The sequence below is a fragment of the Lissotriton vulgaris genome, chromosome 2_1 (genome assembly GCF_964263255.1).
Source record: "Lissotriton vulgaris chromosome 2_1, aLisVul1.2, whole genome shotgun sequence".
NCBI lineage: Eukaryota > Metazoa > Chordata > Amphibia > Caudata > Salamandridae > Lissotriton > Lissotriton vulgaris.
This window is the reverse complement of record NC_141687.1, coordinates 1542937849-1542957469: the sequence shown is the minus strand read 5'-3', so window position 1 is coordinate 1542957469 and position 19621 is coordinate 1542937849. Positions and strand designations below refer to the sequence as shown.

The window sequence follows — 19621 nt, the reverse complement described above, 5'->3', positions numbered from 1 at the left end:
CTGTAGACTACTTGAATAGCCCCGATGAATCCCTGACCATATTTGGTCCACCTCTATACAGCCCACAGAAAGTCCCAAACTACCTGATTAAAAGCCTTTTCGGTGTCTAACAGCACCAGGGCCATAGGGTCTCCTGATACAGGGCCATAGGGTCTCCTGTCACACTAGCTCCATCTAACAATGCTATAACTCATTGAATATGATCGATGGTTACTCTCCCAGGTATGAAGCTGTGTTGTATTGGGGATACCAGTTTGCCAAATCCCATGGTAGCTTTCACAAACTGGAGCTTCCTGGCATTAATAGTTTGTGTCCAGGAACCCTCTTTATTAAATAGGATGCCAAAATAGGAAGAAGTTGTAGTAAAACAGATTTTTGTTTCTCTTATCTTTGTATCTCAGCCCTATAGCGACCTTTTCCAGCACTTCAAGACAAATGTTTTGCTTACATTAAATTGTAGATCTAAATCCTGCATATAAATTACAAAATTGGTAAACAAATGCTGTAATCCCACTGGTGTGCGGGCCATGAGCACAGCATCGCCAGCATAGAGGAGGGCTGGGATTGGGCTATGGCTAATTTGAGGATGCTCTCTAAATTTATAGACCAACACACTAGTTCCCAAACTGTTTATTTATACTGTAAACAGGAAGAGTGCCAGTCTGCTTGACCCCCCTCTCAATGCTGAAAGATTGGATACACTCTCCCATAACTCAATATCTGGAACAAGCCCTAAGGAACTGTACTTAGGGTAGATCAACCCCAAGATTTCACATAATGGACCACAGTTTATCATGGCCCACGCAGTTGAATGCGGAAGATAAGTCTACAAAAGCTAAAAACATGTTGCTTCGGTTTATCTGAGTATATTTCCCAATTAAAAAATTCAGGTTTAATCCCTGTTTGATCATCCACAAACCTGTTCGGAAACCGTACTGTAAATCCAAAGTAGTCAGGTTTTCAAAAAGCCTACACTACAGCAGCCTCCCATGACCAGGGTCAATAAAGGGCTCCACAGAGAGATATTAGCTTTATAAATGTCCACAGGAATACCACTGGGACCCAGCACTTCCCTCCTTTGCTAGCATTCGGACCCTGATGACCTCCTCTAAGGTAAATGAGGGGCTAGTGAGATTTTGAGATGAAGCATCAGTGGGAAGAACAGTTGATCCTATTCCTACAGGCCCCTCACAGGACTTTGTATAGATGTCCAAAATGTGCGCTACACAATCTGCTTCACTAATAGCGATCTCCAAGCGGGGGCATCTACTGCTTGCATGAAAGGTGAATTATTAACACATCAGAAAGCGGTGTTGTCATTACTGGGGCTCGCTTCATTAAGGGACTTCCATGCTTTGACCCTCAAGCCTTTCTTTCTCCTCTTGATATCTAGCATATAGTCAGAACTACATGCCTGGACTTCTTGCGTGCATCTAGGTGTTTTATGCAGGGCCTTCTTTAATCTCTTGTGGGCTATGTTGAGCGACTTCTGGTAACAGATAGACCATCCTTATTTCACCTTGTTATGGTTAAAAAGGCATCTGTAACTTTTTTAGGTTCTGCTGTGTCATCTAGACATAACCCAAAAGACTCTCATTGCGTGTTAATTAGTCTTTCTTTAAAACTATTGGGCCCAACTTGAGACCATCGCCAAGAGTATCCATTTATAGTAGCAATCTCAATGTCGTCAAGCACTGGAGCATAGGATTTTAGTCTGATTAATAAGGAAATTAATATCCAGGTTGACTCTGCAGAAAGTGATCACTTATTGAAATGTAAGGCGTGGTGAATGAAATCAAGAGCTTTCACAGAATATCAATTAAAGAATAACACATAGGGCCAGATGTAGGTCGACATTTACCGACTGGTAACGGCCGATTCGGCCGTTACCGACCGATAAATGGCTATTCTAGATGTAGGTGGCCTATTTTACCGATTCGGTAAATTTACAGAATCGGTAAAATACCGAATCGGTATTTTTACTGATTCGGTAATTTTGAGATGTAGGTGGGACTCTTCTGAGTCCCACAGGCCTTACCGAATCGGTATTTTACCATCCAATTCAATTGGGTGGTAAAATACCGATTCCAGGTGTGCATGCACATGTGTGCCTGCACACCTATGGCATGTGACAGACAGACATGTCACACATGCCTGAAATCGGGGTGCTAGAGGGTGTCAAAGTGACACCCCCTGCACCTTTGCAACATGCGGTATTTACCGAATCGGTAAATACCGATTCGGTAATGCCCATTGATTCCTATGGGCTTCAATGCCCATAGGAATCAATGGGCATTACCGAATCGGTATTTACCGATTCGGTAAATACCGATTCTTACCGATTCTGTAAGAATCGGTATTTACCGAATCGGTAAATACCGATTCGGTAATGCCCATTGATTCCTATGGGCATTGAAGCCCATAGGAATCAATGGGCATTACCGAATCGGTATTTTACCGATTCATAAATACAGAATCGGTAAAATTCGGTATTTATGAATCGGTAAAATATACTTACCTACATCTGGCCCATAGTTGATAAGGTGGTAATTCCAAGGGCATGATCGAGACCCTTTCTTGTGGAAAGGAAACAATAGTGAGCCTGGCCATGACTATGGGATGGCTGTGTTTAATAAGTATTCTTGGAATAGGTGGGCCATTACTGAGGCCCATCAAGTTTGGGTCCATTTATCTATCAAGGGTGGGATGCCACTTGGGTCAAGGGCTCCACTTGTGCACATTTCTTCGATGGCTCTCACCATTTGGTCCAGGCTTACTGATGTCATGTCTACATGACCCATGCTAATTGATGTCATTAGCACGTTGGTGCATTGTTGAGGTACTTCGATCTCACTTCCATCTATCACTTGATCTATATGTAAATTTTTAAAGTAGGATTCTGATTCAGCAGAGGTGATATTAACTGCATTTGCCTGATGTTTTGGGGTTGAGCTATTATTGATCCATAGCCAGAATATCCTCTGATCTTTAAATTTTATTATTGCGTGAGATTCAGGCAGCCTTCTCGCTTTCTTCCCCCCTTTTTTGAGTGTAAGGACATTTCTTGTATTTCGCCTTATTGTGGCAACCTGTTTCTGTTGCCACTTTCTTTCCCCCTTTTCATGGCTAAGATTTTTCAGAGCTTGGTTTTGTTGTTTTAATGCAGCTGTTAAATTCTTGCTCTGTTCTCTGATTGTTGAGGTTTTACTTAGTTCAGAATTCCTAGCTGCTGGCCTGCTTCACTGTGACTCTATCATTTTCCTTTAGGTGCGCTGCCAGAAGCCCCCAGAGGTTTGAGTTGAGGTTTTCATTAGTTGTTTTCAAGACCTCTTCTAGTTGAGTGATCTGCATGAGTATACACCCCAAATACAAATTCATATGCCTCTCACAGATATAATTAATCTCAAAAGAAGAACAAATAAAATAAAATAAAAGCATACTTAATAGAAGAGACCAAATCAGGAGGGGCACTAGGCAAACAATTGCAAGCCAATTAATATACACTTGTGGCTCAGTCCTTTATGCTGAGCATGCTAGTTCATCTAAGTATTCCTTAGCTTTAATTTCTGCAATGAATACATGAGCCTTACTTTATAATATAATCTAGAGACGAGCAGGGTTCATCAGTTAAGCTACAGCTCCCTTCTCCTGACACAGCTTTATAAGTTGTCTCAATCCCCATTGTCTTTCCACAGTCAAAAGGCAACAGTCCAACCTTGTAAAAAAAGAATATCCATCAAGATTTTACCTGCCATGGGGGCGTACTTTCTCAAAGACAGCCTGTCTGAGAAGGAAGTTGCCAAAATAGACAATAACTGCATTAGGCCTGGGGTGCCTTCCTCCCGTGGTTGACTGTGTCTTTTTTAGCATAAAGGAGAGCCAATGTGCTCTCTGAATCTCTTGTTCCCAATTCCAGCATCCTAGATCAGGAAAGGCTCCCTTGAACAGTATAACCACAAAGGTTCTAATATCATTGCCTTTAACCCCTTCCTAGAGGCCCAAAATCTGCAAGTTGTTTTGCAGCTGCCTGATCTTGGAAATCCTCATGTTTCCATTGTATATCCAAGATCTGGGATTCTTGGGTCTCTGGCTGTCTTTTTAGCCCATCACGCCTGTCTCAATGCTGAAGCGTGGTTATCAACCACAGTAATCCTTTTACCAATTTCAGTGCAAGCCTTGGAGATTTTTCTCATTGCTCCCTGCAATTTATTTGCTACCATCCATGCTTTGCAGCCATCAGAGTGAGTTTCTTCCTGGTGTTGCTTAATGGAGTGATATATAGACCCCAATGTCGGCTCCCCCCGGTTTTCTTAATTAGGCGTACAGATTTATGGATGGTGGAGAGACCTGCTGTTGGTTAGGTGGGTCCTCATACACCTGCTGAGCAGTATCATTTTAACCAGGGACCGATAAATTATCACCCTTTTTCCCAGCTGAATTTTGTCGTTTAGGCCTCCTATGTTACCTTACAAGCTTAAATGTTGCTGTGTGGTTCATTTCTACTGATGAGCCGCACAACATGATGCCTAAAGCTGATGAGTAGTCTACATCCGCCACATCCCCCACGCTAGGGGAGTCTGCTCCTTAACTTAATGAGAAGAACCTGTCTCCATGCTCAGAGGGTTTGTCTAGCATCTTATGTGTTCTGGCATAGTCATCTGCCATCCTAGTACCATTAGCCCACAACTTAGCCATTGACGGAGTGTCTCTACCCTCTCTGCTATCACGGGTCCTTGTTAATACAGGGATACTGCCCATAGACTTCCTGGTGAGCCAAGTAACTGTGCATTAGCGACCTCTAACTTCTCTGCTGAGGTTATAGAGGAGTGATTGCTTGAACAAAGGGCAAACTCAGCCTCTCACCCATTTACACTAATGTCAGAAAGTACAGTAGGAGAAGCCGGTCACCAAACCAACAGGGCGCACACCCTCTAGAGAGCTTATCTCCTCAATCAGGAAAGAGGTAGATGCTATGAGAAACTTTTTATTTGTCCCTTTGGCTCCCTCTCTTTCAGACGCCTTATAGCTTGAAGCAGCACCTAAGGCCATATTGCCCCCTTCCATTAAATTATGAGAAATTTCACTGACCTAAGACCCGGGATCTACCTGTAAACTGCTGAATTGCTGAATCAGAACATCATTTAGAATGGTTAATGGCCCACCAGATAAAGATAACGCAAAGGGAGCAGCCATAGTCTGAGAAGATGGTTCGGACCCACCTTGCATTATTGAGGCCTCACTGTCAGTTACCGCATCTCCACTGCCAGTGTTAACACTGTCCATCTGAGTATTTATCCCAATTCTGTCTTGAGCATGACCTCACTGAGAGGCCTGCACTCCTGGGGTATTTCTTAGCACACTAGCTGCCACAAGAAGATCCACTATGGAGGACCAAAGTCCAGGCCCACAAGCTGGTACAGCATTATCCACACTTGCTTTATATGTATTTCCCCTGCTGTTGGCGCTTGCTGCCCTTTGGACCCAGCTTTCTGGTTGTCACGCTGTTGTGATGTGTTTTTGAGTGGGGTGAGTCGGGAATGCGAGGTGCTGCTCAAAGGATTTCACCCGCCCAGTCTCGAGTTGAGTGCCAAATCTTGAGTGGCATACCTAGCCCAGAGTACGCCCGCTTCCCTAATAGCCAGGCAATTTGGTAATTACAGCACCCACAGCGACGACTTAACCCGTATGTAGCATGCCACACTGCATGACTTACAGCTGCTGCTGCTTCTACTGTTCCTTTAGCCTCCAAGAAACGGCATAACTGGAGCCGCGTCTCTGTACATCAGCTCTTACACTTACTCATGCGGTAGACCTGCCTCCACTCACCAGCTCACACAATTCAATCAGCTGGAAAGGAGCACAGCCGAACACGACTGCTCACATGGTCGACATAATGCTTCCAGAAGTGAAGATGTCTTAATGTTGCATTACCACTGTGATATAGGTTTGACAAACCTATAATTCTATTAGTGCAGGGAATATCTAGGATTTAGTATGCCCTATGTTAGCACTGGATATAATGGGGCTTATTTATGGGCCCTTGCGTCACTTTTGCGCTGCTGGTGCGTCACTTTTTGACTCACCAGCGGTGTAACAAATGCACCATGTTGCGTCATATTTACAAGGTGACGCATCTAGGTAGATGTGTCACTTTGTAAATAAACCCCTGTGCCACATTATACCTGCGCCAGGTATAATGTATGCAGAGGGTCATTCCGATGCAAGAAAGGATTGTAGAAGTGACGCAGTGAAATCTATGAGATTTCACTGGGCCACTTCTAGGACACAAATGCATCAATATCTCACGCCTGCCTCATGGCAGGCATAAGACTGACGCAGGCACATTTAACATGGGACTTGGCCTTGTGTAATGTCCCATTGCTGGAGTTGCGTCACTTTAAATATGATGCATCATTGGTCTCGCAAGGAGGGCGCAACGAAAAGTGATGCATCACTGTTTTCTCGCAGCGATACGTCACTTTTCATAAACAGGGGACAATGAGTTTATGCCTTAGAGCAAAAAATGTTCACTGTCGTTTCAATCACTGTTAGCTGATCATACAAACCTCTTTTCAACACCTCGAGTAGCGTTATCTTTCTTTCATCGCTGTAATGGTATCACTGATATGCATTGCCCTTACCAATAACCTTTATGTGCTTCACTGATTTTCTGTATCTTCCATGCTTACTGATAAGTATCTCTACACTGAAAAACGTAAAGGTTAATAAAACACATATGGATGCTCAATTATAGGGTTAATTGCATTTTCTCTTGGTTTTCCTTTCTTTAAGATGGACCAGATGACCCTGTGATCAACATTCAGCCCTTTGCCATCAGTGAAACTGGCTTTGCGGCTAATGAGCAAGAGGAAGTCACCATGACATGCCTGGCATCTTCAAACCCCCCCTGCCAGTATATATGGTTCTATAACAACTCTCAAATCTATTCGGGGCAGATGTATGTCATTTCGAAGATCTCAAGAAGCCAGACGGGCACCTACACCTGCCTCGCGCAGAACTCACACCTCAATACGCGCACCCAACTCACCATCAGCCTTACGGTCTACTGTAAGTATGAAACCGCGCAATGTTTTGTGTTGCACTGCTGCTACTGCCACCTGGGTGTCCCTTTTCCAATTTCCATTCCTTTCTTTCTCTCATTTTTCCCTGCTCTTTCCATTAGAAATATGCTTTCCAGATCCTTACAAGCAGCGGTGGAAGAAACAACTGAGGAGTTCAAAGAAAACAATAAAAGCACATAAATAAAAAGAATGAAGGAGAAATTCTGAATGCTGCAAGAGAAATCTAGCTACATTTATTTGAAGGAAGTTATGAAGTTGTATCATTAGTGGGAGATTACCTTTCCATAAGTCTGATGCTTCATATTCCAGTGGCAAGGAGAAGACTATTTTCGGGCAGATATTTCCAATGGACACTATTGCATTCAGTACCTTTCAAATCCTAAGCGTACAGGGTGTAAACTGTTGAACCATGCAGGCACTCATGAGAGTAACCTATTCCTCTAGAAAATGAATTCATGAATTCAAGAACAAAAAGGCTAAGCACAGAACAAATGATGCAGATTTTAAAACTGTCATTTTTCCTGGCAAATAATAATATAAGCTCATAAAAAGTTGAGGTCGCTGAATTTGGCATGACATTTGGTAATCAGATAAATTGAGGTATGCCATGGACTAAAACAAATTAACATTTGTCACAATATACAGCTGTGATTCTCTGGAACCTTGTGTTTTAAAGATTGTGGGCCATATTTAGCAAGGGGTTGTATTTGCACCAAGCAACAGGGTGCAAAAGTGATGCAACCCATGAGATGCAATTTATCAAGCCTTGCATGGTCCTGAGTGGCTTGCTAAATCTAGAGTACCGCAACACAGCAAAAAGTGCTGCTTTGCGTTGCTCTATCACAGGAAGGGTTTTCAATGGGTGGTGCGTGGGTGTTCCCATCCAACACCCATGGTTTTGGGGCATTTCCAGATGTACCATAAGTGGTAGACCTGGGAATGCATCAAAATGCTTTGCCCCCCCCTCCAAAGTGAGTCATGACAAGGAGAAAATATCTTTATTTCTCCATACTTTTTCCTCTTTATATGTGTGCTGCATTCTGCAGCATACATAGAAAAAGGAAAATGCCTTGGGGAATTGTTTTTGTGCAGGAAGGTGCCCCTTCCTGCACAAAAAGTGTCCTGATAACAATGCAAGCACCTTTGCACAATTGTGCAAGAGTGCTTGCATTGGCGCCAGGCAGAACATTGTGCACCAGCGCTGGGAAAAGGCAGGAATTCGCAGAACATTGTTCAGTATGGCACATTCCTGCCCTTTCTCTATCACGCAGCACAGCAAGGTGACTTGCTGCATGCGCTGTGTGATATAATTATAAATATGCCCCACTGTATCTGCTGGGATCCTCACAGCCCTTAAACGTGAATTTACCAGATGAAATTGATCAAGTGTCTGGATCACTTTATTTGGAGTTTGTTTAATCTACATATTCATGGATGCCTAAAGAATTTGACAGTTTTTAATTGCTATTGTGAAATACTATCCTTCTAAGAGACTAAGGCCCATCTCACTTCAACTGAGAGTACCTTTTGCATGCCTGGGCTTCTAGCAGGTAAATAGATCAAATATTGAGCATTCATGAAGGCATGGATTGGGGAAATATATATTTTGCCAGGTAGGGTCAAACAATACCTTGGCTAGTTTTTGGTTTATCGTGAGCTTCAAGATGATGTGTTTTGCAACAGATAAGTAGTATTTCTTGGTGTATGAATGAAATAGGTAAAAATGTATAACATGTTTGTGGTTTATGTTTATTACTCTATAATAGTTTTTTGTGATTGCTCTGCACTTGTAAGTGTGTGGGATCAGCATAATTAGCTACAGCAGTACTTCAGTTCTAGCTAGATGAGTTCTGTGAAGCACAGTCATATAATGATAATGTAGTCAAATACCATTGTTTTGGGATTTTGCTTTCTATAAAACCTATATTGGATTTTTGCAGTAGTCACACTGTGTGTGTTAGAATTGAGTTTCTGGTGTTCTTTTCAAGTATACCATTAGTGTATGATTAGAAATAACGTGGACAGTCCTTAACCAACTAAAGAAAACTTCAGATTAATTAAGAGCTTTATCTTTTTGTGTCACATGTTCATTCAAGGTAGAGCTGAAAGAGTGGCATGGGAATGGCCATCCAAATAGGGTACATTTGAAAACGTTCTTAAAACCGTTTATTAGTTAGTGCTAGAATACAGGGCTAGGGCAGCCTCCATAGTATGAATCTGTAGGAAGTATTGTGAATTCTGACAAAACATGCACAATCTAGCTGCCTTAATTCAGTGGTATGGTTTGAATCATGGATGATAAAGGGTTCCTTCCAAATTACTAATACAAATATCTAGACACATTTAATTACAGGATTTTCTTTTGTGATGAAGGTGAGATTGTAGTTTTCTGGAAATCATAAATAAAGGTCAGACTCTCTGGTGAAGAGCTAAAAAAGAATTATATTTGGCATATGAGGTATGCCTAATTTGGTTTTTAAAAAAGTACTGTGACAGTGCTATCAAGAAAATCCCTGCTTCTATGTTATTTCTTGTATCAAAGGTTTAAAATATTATTTTGCAATGATTAGTGATGTAATATTTTGCAGAGTTGCATTTGTGGTTTTCCGTATTGAGTGAGATGTCATACTGGTGCACACATTTCCCTCAGTAGTGTGTTTGATTTGTGCTACATTGGACCAGATGTGGTGTTTATTGTTTTAAAAAATACATGTAATCTTTACAATGTTGAAATGTGGTAGGCAAGTGGTTCACCACTTTAGGATTTTCGGGGATTTTTTTATGATCTTCGCAGTTTATTTTAGTTTTAGTTACTTGAAGGACTTAGTTTGAATAGTTTCTCTATTTATTTATTTTTAATAGGTTTGTACACTATTCAAGTGGTACATTTTGTTTGAAGATCATTTACCATTTATGATTTTTAGGATTGATACCTGAAGTTTCTCCCCCCCCCCCTATTTTTCATTTTTTCAGCTCTTAAAATGAGTTATGTTTGCTTGTAGTGTTTTGGAGTGGAACTCAATACTAGCGTTTCAATGAGGTTTTTTTTAACAATTACTATATGATTTGTTTAAATATATGATCAGAATTGCAGTTTTAGTATTGGGGTCAGGGGTTGTTCTATTTCCAGTTTTACCATGTCAACAACATGGTATTACTACATTTCTTTTAATGTGAGTTCAAAGTACGATACCCAAGTGTTTCTCTCTAAATTAAAATGAGTTTCATAGGAAATTAAAAACCCTATGCACCAAACCCTGCAATGGTTTTGGATTGGATGGTTAGGGATAAGATGTTATGGGCGTATATTTGCAGAACTATGAAGCCATAGGTTTTAGAATTTCATAGTGAAACACTCTTCCATAAATTCTGAAAAAAAGAAAAGCTGTGTGGCAAACATAGACTTAAATCTATGCACTTAAAATTCCCATTTTATCATGAATGAGCTAGAGTGATCCTTTTAGTCATATGGAAATGGTAGTATATCTCTAAATAGATTACCACTGCCGACAGCTATTTCACTCAGTTTTCTATATCAACTTGAGTCATGTAACTAAGTTAACACAATTTATGGCAATAACCTTAACACTGACCTGTACACTAACCTTAACGCTAACACTAGCCTTAAGCCTAACAATAAAAATGTGCCTAACACTACTTATAAAGTCACAGCATCCAAACTCTTTGATTAGGCCTACCTTAATCCTAAACTTAATCCCACCCTTACCCTTAAACATAAAACACAGTTTAATCCCAGCACTGTACTTAACTCCAAATCAAAACTCTGGCCTACCCCATTAGCTTGAATATGTAACCCTAACCTTAACCCTAACCCTTTACCCTAACACTTACCTTAACCCCAAATTTTAGCCGTATGCATATCTTGGCATATAGATGTACTTGATTATATACAATGGCTTGAATCAAAGTAAAGGTTCTGATTAGAAACCCATGGTACTTATTTTAGCATAGATGAAGTATTAAAGAAAATGAATTAGCCATTCCCAGTTGGTGTTTATTTAGTTCAAAGGTACTGGAAGACCGAATGTACAGATGCACATTATGAACTCATTATATTCTTCTCCACATGTCTATTCAGAGGACTTAAGTTCCAAAAGGCCAGGTACTTAGCTTGGAAGTTTCCTAGATGCGCAAACAAATGACAAAGGTACTCATAAATACCTGTGTCAGGTACCTTCTTTTTTCTTAAAAACAGATGTTTTAAAACAAATATATACTAATTGAGTATAGATAACAGAGTGATAGTGCTGTGAATGTATTTAGGTTTGAACATTCCTTTTACAGGTGTTTATGTGATCATTTTCCAATCTCAATGTTCATAATTTCTCATCTATTTCTGTTAAAGTTAACATGAGAAGTTCTCAAAGAAAGTAGTGGTTAGAAAGAAATGTAAGCTAATAATTTTTACATTAAAAAAGTGGGAAAAGGTTAGTAAAATCCAATGGAATCTTGATGTTTTGGAGAAATATAGATGGTTTGGATGGGAAATGGTAGAAAGAGGCAGAATTCAATGTACTATAAAATGTGAGTAATAACATGCCGAAGAACATTTATTTTGTTGTGTTTAATAATGAGATGGGTCAAGTAGCTTAATTAAGTTGGTAACAAAAAGTGAATATGGATTGTGAATGTGATGCAGAGCATGGAAAACATTTAAAATACAATGCTGCAATGGTGTGAAATATCTTAAAACAATAAATATTTTGGTTTGCTGCAAATTATGCTGTCTAAAATGTTCATTCTTTAGGACTGCATCACACTTTATAGATAGAATTTACGAAACAGTCTTTTAAATATTTTTTTAAGTCAACCCCAGACACAAATATATGTATAAACGATCCTAACCCCCTAGGAGAGAACAAACTACTGCTTTGGAAGTTTGTTTAGGAAAAACAAAAAAGAATTGATGAGTGGCTTCAAGAAACATGATGGTTGCTTGGCATACATATACTACCTTCAGAAGAGCTACCATGGCGGTGGTTCCTCTGAGAGCACAGAGATCTTTTCCAGGCAGCAGAGATCTCTAATATGGTTGGTTGTAGTCTACCATGTCGACCACTGACGTTATCACTCCCCTGGCCGAAGGAGTAGAGCACACCAAACATTCAATAACTTCCAAAGTGCTCAAGGCTCATGCATATGTTCGTATTTTATTTGTGACTTTCTGTCTGTCCATCCATACACTGAGTGGCAAATTATTCAAATGTATGAAACTGAACTCTGAAAAATTGTGTGCCCATTTTTTAATTGAACTAAATAAAAACTAGAATAAATAGACAAGTACTTAGATATGATGATAGGTACAAAAATAGATAGCAAATAGTCTGCCCTTTAAACTAGTCTCATATTTCAATCGATCAAATCCAGCGTTTTCGGTTAGTAAAGAACCACCATAAAAGAACCCTAAAAATAATAATAAACATCTTCACAATTCATCGCAGTCTGTACATTAAAACACATAATGGTTAAAAATTCTACTGTACATGAATATATGCAATGGATGTGATACAATAAAAGCAAAAGCGGTAGATAGTTTGTACATAAAGTACAACGTGCATAGTATATAGTACGGCAACAAAACTGCAACCCTGAATATCATTAATCAATATGCGTCCTATCTTCTTCATAAGCGAGGGCCTTGAGATGAGAGTTATATTTTCTTCTTCTAATTGCCATCTGAATGTAAACCGCCACCGCATTACAAACTCTGTCATTTTCTAAATTACAAATAAAATAAAAAGCAGTTTTATAGGTGAAAAATCTTTTCTTTAAAAATAATAGACATAAAATGCTCTTCGTGATATCTCTATACAACTCACAAAATAAGATAAAGTGTAAAGTTGTCTGCTCAGATTTTCCATCACAGGGGCACTTTGGGAGATTTTGTTTCCATTCTCCCATGGTTGGGAAGGCTCATAAAAAATGGACGATCTCCATTATTAATCTAGTTAGGTAAAATCTATGTTTTGTATTCAAGACCTGGTGTAAATAGCATTGTGCACATGGTCCAATGGGCCTATCAAGTCTCATATTTAATAACCATGATAGGCAGGGAAAGAGTGAGTAGCAGAGTTCTATATTTATATCTTTTAAATGATTACAGGATACAGAAAAAACACAATATGTCCTTAAATTGCTAATTTCTCTTGGCATTCTCTCCGGAAAGAACTGAAAGAAGTTATGATCTGAATTACCTGCTTTTGCCATTGCTCTAGATCTGGGGCCCAGAGTTTGCAAGTTTGCCCTACTACCAGCTAGGGTGTCCTGGCATATGCATTTGCTTCAGCATTGGCACGTGCACATTGTTTGTAGTCGAAATAATAGCTATTATCCAATATTTCAAATTAACATGCAATGCATAATTCTCTACTACGGAAGCAAAAATAGAATGGATTTAGAATCAATGCCATGTATTTGTAAACATTAGTAAAATATTTCATCAGTTGCCAAATTGTCTTTAAAGCTTTCTTAAGAATCCATCACTACTCTATTTTGCCTTTCAGATACCTTGCAAGACTCTAATTATATCAGCCATTCTTCTATTATTACTAATGTTAACCACGTAACTACAGACAACAATGCTTTTCCATGGCCGTATTTATTTTTAAAAACTGAAAAATATAGAAAGTATAAGTTCTTTTGAGTGACTCTATATATTTTTTCAATCATGACTGCTAGGTCAATATATTTAGAAAAGTAGTAAGCGTTTCTTAAATAAGCACAAATGTGTAGTATAATGTTATTGTTCTGTCTGTGCATCAAGGTATTGTTTATACGCCTGCATATAATTCTAAAACGGTTTTTGCACCCTGCTATATTTGTTTTAAGTTTTAGCAACAATAGATATCTGTCGAACTGGAATTATTTTCTTTGGCTTAATATATAACTTAGTATATATCATTGCTTTTGTTGGTAATACATTATTACCTGTCTACCAGGTATTGAACTTAAGGAGTTAGAAGATTGGGAATGTAATAGAAAATATTTAAATCAGTGTATCCTTAAAAACCAAGCCTCAGTGCTTTGATATTCTTTTTAGGTCTGCTAGTCAATGTCTTTGCCCCATTGTATTCCCTGTTCATCAATGCCCTGCATTCAGATTGTGTTATTCTCCATCACATCCCTGTGGGATGTAGCAGGTCATAGGCTGAAAGGACCCTTGAGGAGTTGGCATATGGAATGTCTGGGTAGTCATGTCACTCCTTCATATTAGCAGGGTATCCATGCACATTGCTGTCCCTGGCACCCCATTTTTCTGGTGTTTTTCATTATATTCATTGTCTCTGCTTCTGCATAATCTTTTCTCCTGGTCAATCAGCCAAATATAGCGGGCATTGTGCTTCCTTCTATGACAATGCCATTGTCTATTGACTAACAGCAAAGTGATGTCAATGAACTTACATCCAAGTTTTTTTAATGTTTGGGGCTAGGCATTGATTAGTCCAGGAGACTTACTTTGTGTCAATGTAGCCATATCTTACCTGTTTGGTGTTTAGTATGATCGTGATGTTGTCCCAATAGTACTCGAAACTTTAATCGATTATATTCTGATATCCACTAACAAAGCCACACGCATCAAGAACTTTGAGGTACTTAAGAATGTACTTAGTGATCACTTTCCACTAAAATTGACTTACCAGGAACTGAGCCATCGAAGGAATACAGATAAGGCTAATACCGGATTGCTCAATCAGGAAGCACTCACATTAAATAGACTTAACGGATATACCCTTAAATGGTGCAAAATAGATCAAGACGTGACCAACACAAGAATACTTGCTACCTGCAAAGACCAAATAGACAAATGCTTAGATCCCTTTTCATCTCCCACAGAGGTAATGATTAACTATGAAGAGATCGTGACAAAAATAAGAAATGAATTAACCAAACCTCTCAAACCAAACAAGGCTGCAAGAACAGGATGGTTTGACTCAGAATGTACCAAAGCTTATTCTGAACTAAAGAAGGCCCTAACTAAAAAAGAAAGAAATAGACAAGAAGTATCAAGGCTACGAAAAATCTACAAATTAGCTATCAAGAAAAGGAAAAAGGACTTGAAAGCCAACCTTTGGGCACAATTACTAAAAAGCAGCCTGCTAAAAGATAGTTCAGCCTTTTGGGAGATAGTAAAAAATCCTTTCTTAAAAGATACAAATGAAGAACCCTCCATGGACGTAGCCATTAAAGCACAGGACTGGGTCCAACATTTCTCAGGAGTATTTGGTGAGGACCATCTTGTAGACCCTAGTGTTCAGGAATCCTTTCATCCCTTACCTCCGGTGAAGTATCCAATTGACATCCACTTCACACTGAATGAAACAAGGAAAGCCATTGAAGTGGCTAAGTCGGGCAAAGCACCGGGACCTGACTCGGTCCCAATGGACCTTTACAAACTTCTACCGGATCTCTGGGGTCCGCTTTTAAACATAGTATTAAATGCAGCAAAGAACACTAATCTCCCTGACTCTTGGTCCACTTCATTACTCATTCCCATATTCAAGAAGGGAAACAGGGACAGTCCATCCTGCTACCGCCCTATTTCCCTTTTGGACTCCATCGGAAAGATGGCAGGTCGCATTCTTTTGGACCGCCTTCAGGAATGGTCCAAAGAACAAGGCGTATTATCAGACCTGCAATATGGATTTAGGGCTGGGCTGAGCACCGTAGATCAAGTCTTAAATCTATCACTACTGGTTGGAAAATACGTGAACGCAAAAAGATCTTCCTTGCACATGGTTTACGTCGACCTCACGGCAGCATTCGACTGTGTGCAACACTCAAAACTTTGGTCAATAATGCTGCAAATGGGGATCGAACCACCAATAGTAGACTTTCTCCGTGAACTATACACAGGAGCGTCAGGTAAGGTCAGATTCGGGTTAGATGGCCAATTGACAGACAGTTTTCCGATCCAGAAGGGGGTCAGACAAGGTTGTGTACTGGCCCCCTTCTTATTCACGCTATACACCAACGGGCTCGAGAGGGCAATGCTAAAGGATGTGAAAGATCTCCCGGAAGCAGGTCGTCGGCAGATCCCTGCGTTATTATACGCCGATGACGCGGTAATTCTCGCCCAGACTCCTATCCAACTGCAGCGGGCCCTGGATAATTACTGCTCCTTCATGACTAGCTTAAACCTGAAAATTAACATCAAAAAAACTTACGTGATGCATGCGGGTACCAAGGGGAAAAAAGTAAAGACTATCTTTGTGGACAATTTACCCCTTGAAAGGACTAATACCTACCCCTACTTAGGCATCACCATAGACGACGATCTCAACTGGAAAGAAGCAGTAAATTCACGGAAACTGTCTCTAATAAGATCAACTGGCGCACTAAAAGCCTTTTCCCTTCGCCTGGGAAAAAGACCTCCCACTGAATTGATCAAGATCTATAATGCTAAATGCATAAGCGCCGCCACTTATGGAGCGGGGGTCTGGGGAACAACAAATGTCGAGCAATTGCAAACACTCGAAAATTCATTCTTAAGATTTGTGTTGGCCGTCCCGAGAAGTACAACAACTTACGGATGTCATCTTGAACTCGGGATCGAATTCATCTCTGACATTATAAAAATCCAACCCATCATGTTATGGCGTAGAATATGGGCCACGGATGAGTGCCATCTTACAAGAACAATAATCCAGGATTGTCTGAAACTAGATAAAGCAAGAAAGATAAAATGGCTGGCCTATGTGGAATCCTTCTTCACAGACATTGGTCATTCAGGGTTTTTTGATGACCCCCCGTCGGTCACAGATATATCAAAAAAGGAACTTAAATCAATTTGTATGTCACATTTATCCCAAATCCGGCTGATGACAGAAATAGGGAAGCCTTCAGTCCAGCATTGCTTAATGATCCAGCTGGTCCCTACCATCCAACCTTATTTGCAATATGATTTGACACAATTTGAAAAATTTCTTCTCACCCGTTTTAGGTTTAATTTATTTCATTATCTGGTTTTGTTTCCCAAACAAAATGATTGGTCACATAATATCTCACTGTGTCCCTGTGGCCAAACATCATCACAGTCTACTATTCATGTTTTATTCTTTTGCAAATTTTACATTCCACTTCGCAGACGATGGTTAATACCAGTACTAAAAGCACTAAAAATCCGTAGATGTCGCCCTGCGTTTCTGGCAATACAATTCCTGGAAAACAATTTGATGACTAAATCGATTGCCCAATATCTTAAACTTTGTATAAAGCATCGATTGAATTTATGAACTTGTTAGACGTCCAACATTAAGTTTTATGAATTACCAGAGCTAAATTGAATGTATTTTTAATATTTATTACGTTTTTATGTACTTTTATGGTCTTCAAAATACGAAAACCGAATAAAGTTGGTTTGATTTGATTTGAATAGAAAATATTTAAATCAGTGTATCCTTAAAAACCAAGCCTCAGTGCTTTGATATTCTTTTTAGGTCTGCTAGTCAATGTCTTTGCCCCATTGTATTCCCTGTTCATCAATGCCCTGCATTCAGATTGTGTTATTCTCCATCACATCCCTGTGGGATGTAGCAGGTCATAGGCTGAAAGGACCCTTGAGGAGTTGGCATATGGAATGTCTGGGTAGTCATGTCACTCCTTCATATTAGCAGGGTATCCATGCACATTGCTGTCCCTGGCACCCCATTTTTCTGGTGTTTTTCATTATATTCATTGTCTCTGCTTCTGCATAATCTTTTCTCCTGGTCAATCAGCCAAATATAGCGGGCATTGTGCTTCCTTCTATGACAATGCCATTGTCTATTGACTAACAGCAAAGTGATGTCAATGAACTTACATCCAAGTTTTTTTAATGTTTGGGGCTAGGCATTGATTAGTCCAGGAGACTTACTTTGTGTCAATGTAGCCATATCTTACCTGTTTGGTGTTTAGTATGATCGTGATGTTGTCCCAATAGTACCCAAGCACTGAGCTATCCAAAATATGTGAAACAAAACAGTGTCTTCCGTCCACCACTAAAGCAAGTGGTGGGTAGAGATATTTTAGCCAATTTGGGGTCAGTTAAGTTTGGTAAAATAAGTTGAAATGTTTTGCATTTAAAGTGCGCATTCCTGGATACTTTAACTATGAATATCCTAGATATGACTTCATCAGCATCAAACCGGGGTATGTGCAGACCTCCTTCCAAACACAGTTTTAGGGCTTCCCAAAAGCCAGAACCCAGGCCTACTGATGGTAATCTTCCCACACCGGACTGGTGCGTCCCACAAACGAAGGTTGCAACGACTCTGGCAGCGGCAACTGGCGCTGCAACGATCTTGACCCTCGCTGTGGCAGGAATTTCCTCGCACTGACAGGAATGCGCTCTGCAAACGAGCGATGCGTGAAAACTTGCAGAAAGTCTTTAAAATCTTGGTTTTCCTAGCTTCCCAACACAGGTACAACTTCCAGAGGCACCACAGCTGGCCCAAGCACTCTAGGAAGGATAGAACTCTCTCAGCAGAGTTCAGGGAAGCTGGGGGTGAAGTCCTTTTGTTCCTGGGACTTCTTAACAGGGATCCAGCTCTTCTCAGGCCCTTGGAGATTCTTTCAAGGAAGGGGACACAGCACAAAACAAAGTCCTTCCCCTCTCCTTGGCAGCAAAGCAACAGCAGGTCAGTCCAGCAGAGCAACAGGAGGACAGTCTTCCTTCTTCAGCTTCAGCTTCTCCTTGGCAGAGGTTCCTTCTTGATTCCAGGATGATCTAATTTTCTGTAGTCTGGGGTCCTGTACTTATACCCCAAAAAGTCTTTGTTCCCTTTGTGCAGGAGGGCTCTGAGGCCGGTCCAAACCAGTTCTGGAGCACTCTGTTTACATGACTCCTTCTTTCCTTCCACAGTGCAGAGCAGAAACATCAGACTCCGTACAGGAGGTGGAGCCAGCCTTGTGGAGGGAAAGCACAGCCCTGGAGCACTTTGTTGACATGATTCCTTCTCTCCTTTCACAGTGCAGGGCAGAGACATCAGACGCACCACAGGGGGTGGAGCCAGCACTGTGGGGGGCAGGCACAGACCTATTCAGGTCCCAGGTGCAACTCTTCCCTCCCATCTAGATGCAGATCTCAATATTCACCACTGGGCGGACTCATTCTGTCTCCTGGAATCCCTCAGTCCTGTCACTCACAAACCAGACAGTCAATTCACAAACAGCCAAAGGCACACAGAAAGGTCAGACAAGAAAGCAGCCACTTTCTAAAAGTGCCGCTTTCAAACACAGGATTTAAAAACCACCTTTCCTAAAAGATGTGTTATTAAATTCTGAGTTCAGAGGTACCAGACTTTTATGTCCTATCTTGCTAATATGTGAACATATGCAGGTAAACACTGTACACAGCATTCCCCATGATAGCCTATGGGCAAGATAGCCTTACAATAGTGAAAAACGAAAATGGCTGTAATTCACTGCCAGAGCATGTCACCTGCACTAGTACATGCTCTACCTTTCACATACACTGCACCCTGCCCAGGGGGTACCTTGGGCCTACCATAGGAGTGTCCAATGTGTACAGAAAGGGAATG

At 40.5% G+C, this 19621-nt stretch overlaps 1 protein-coding gene across 1 annotated transcript in view; it reads left to right on the top strand.

Annotated features, from left to right (window-relative positions):
• Positions 1-19621, top strand: part of VSIG10L2 (V-set and immunoglobulin domain containing 10 like 2) — a 330945-nt gene that overhangs the window by 42272 nt on the left and 269052 nt on the right. Inside the window, exon 4 of the mRNA XM_086957413.1 lies at positions 6793-7068. Coding sequence (XP_086813539.1) covers positions 6793-7068 — 276 coding nt within the window. The remainder of the gene's footprint in view (positions 1-6792; positions 7069-19621) is intronic.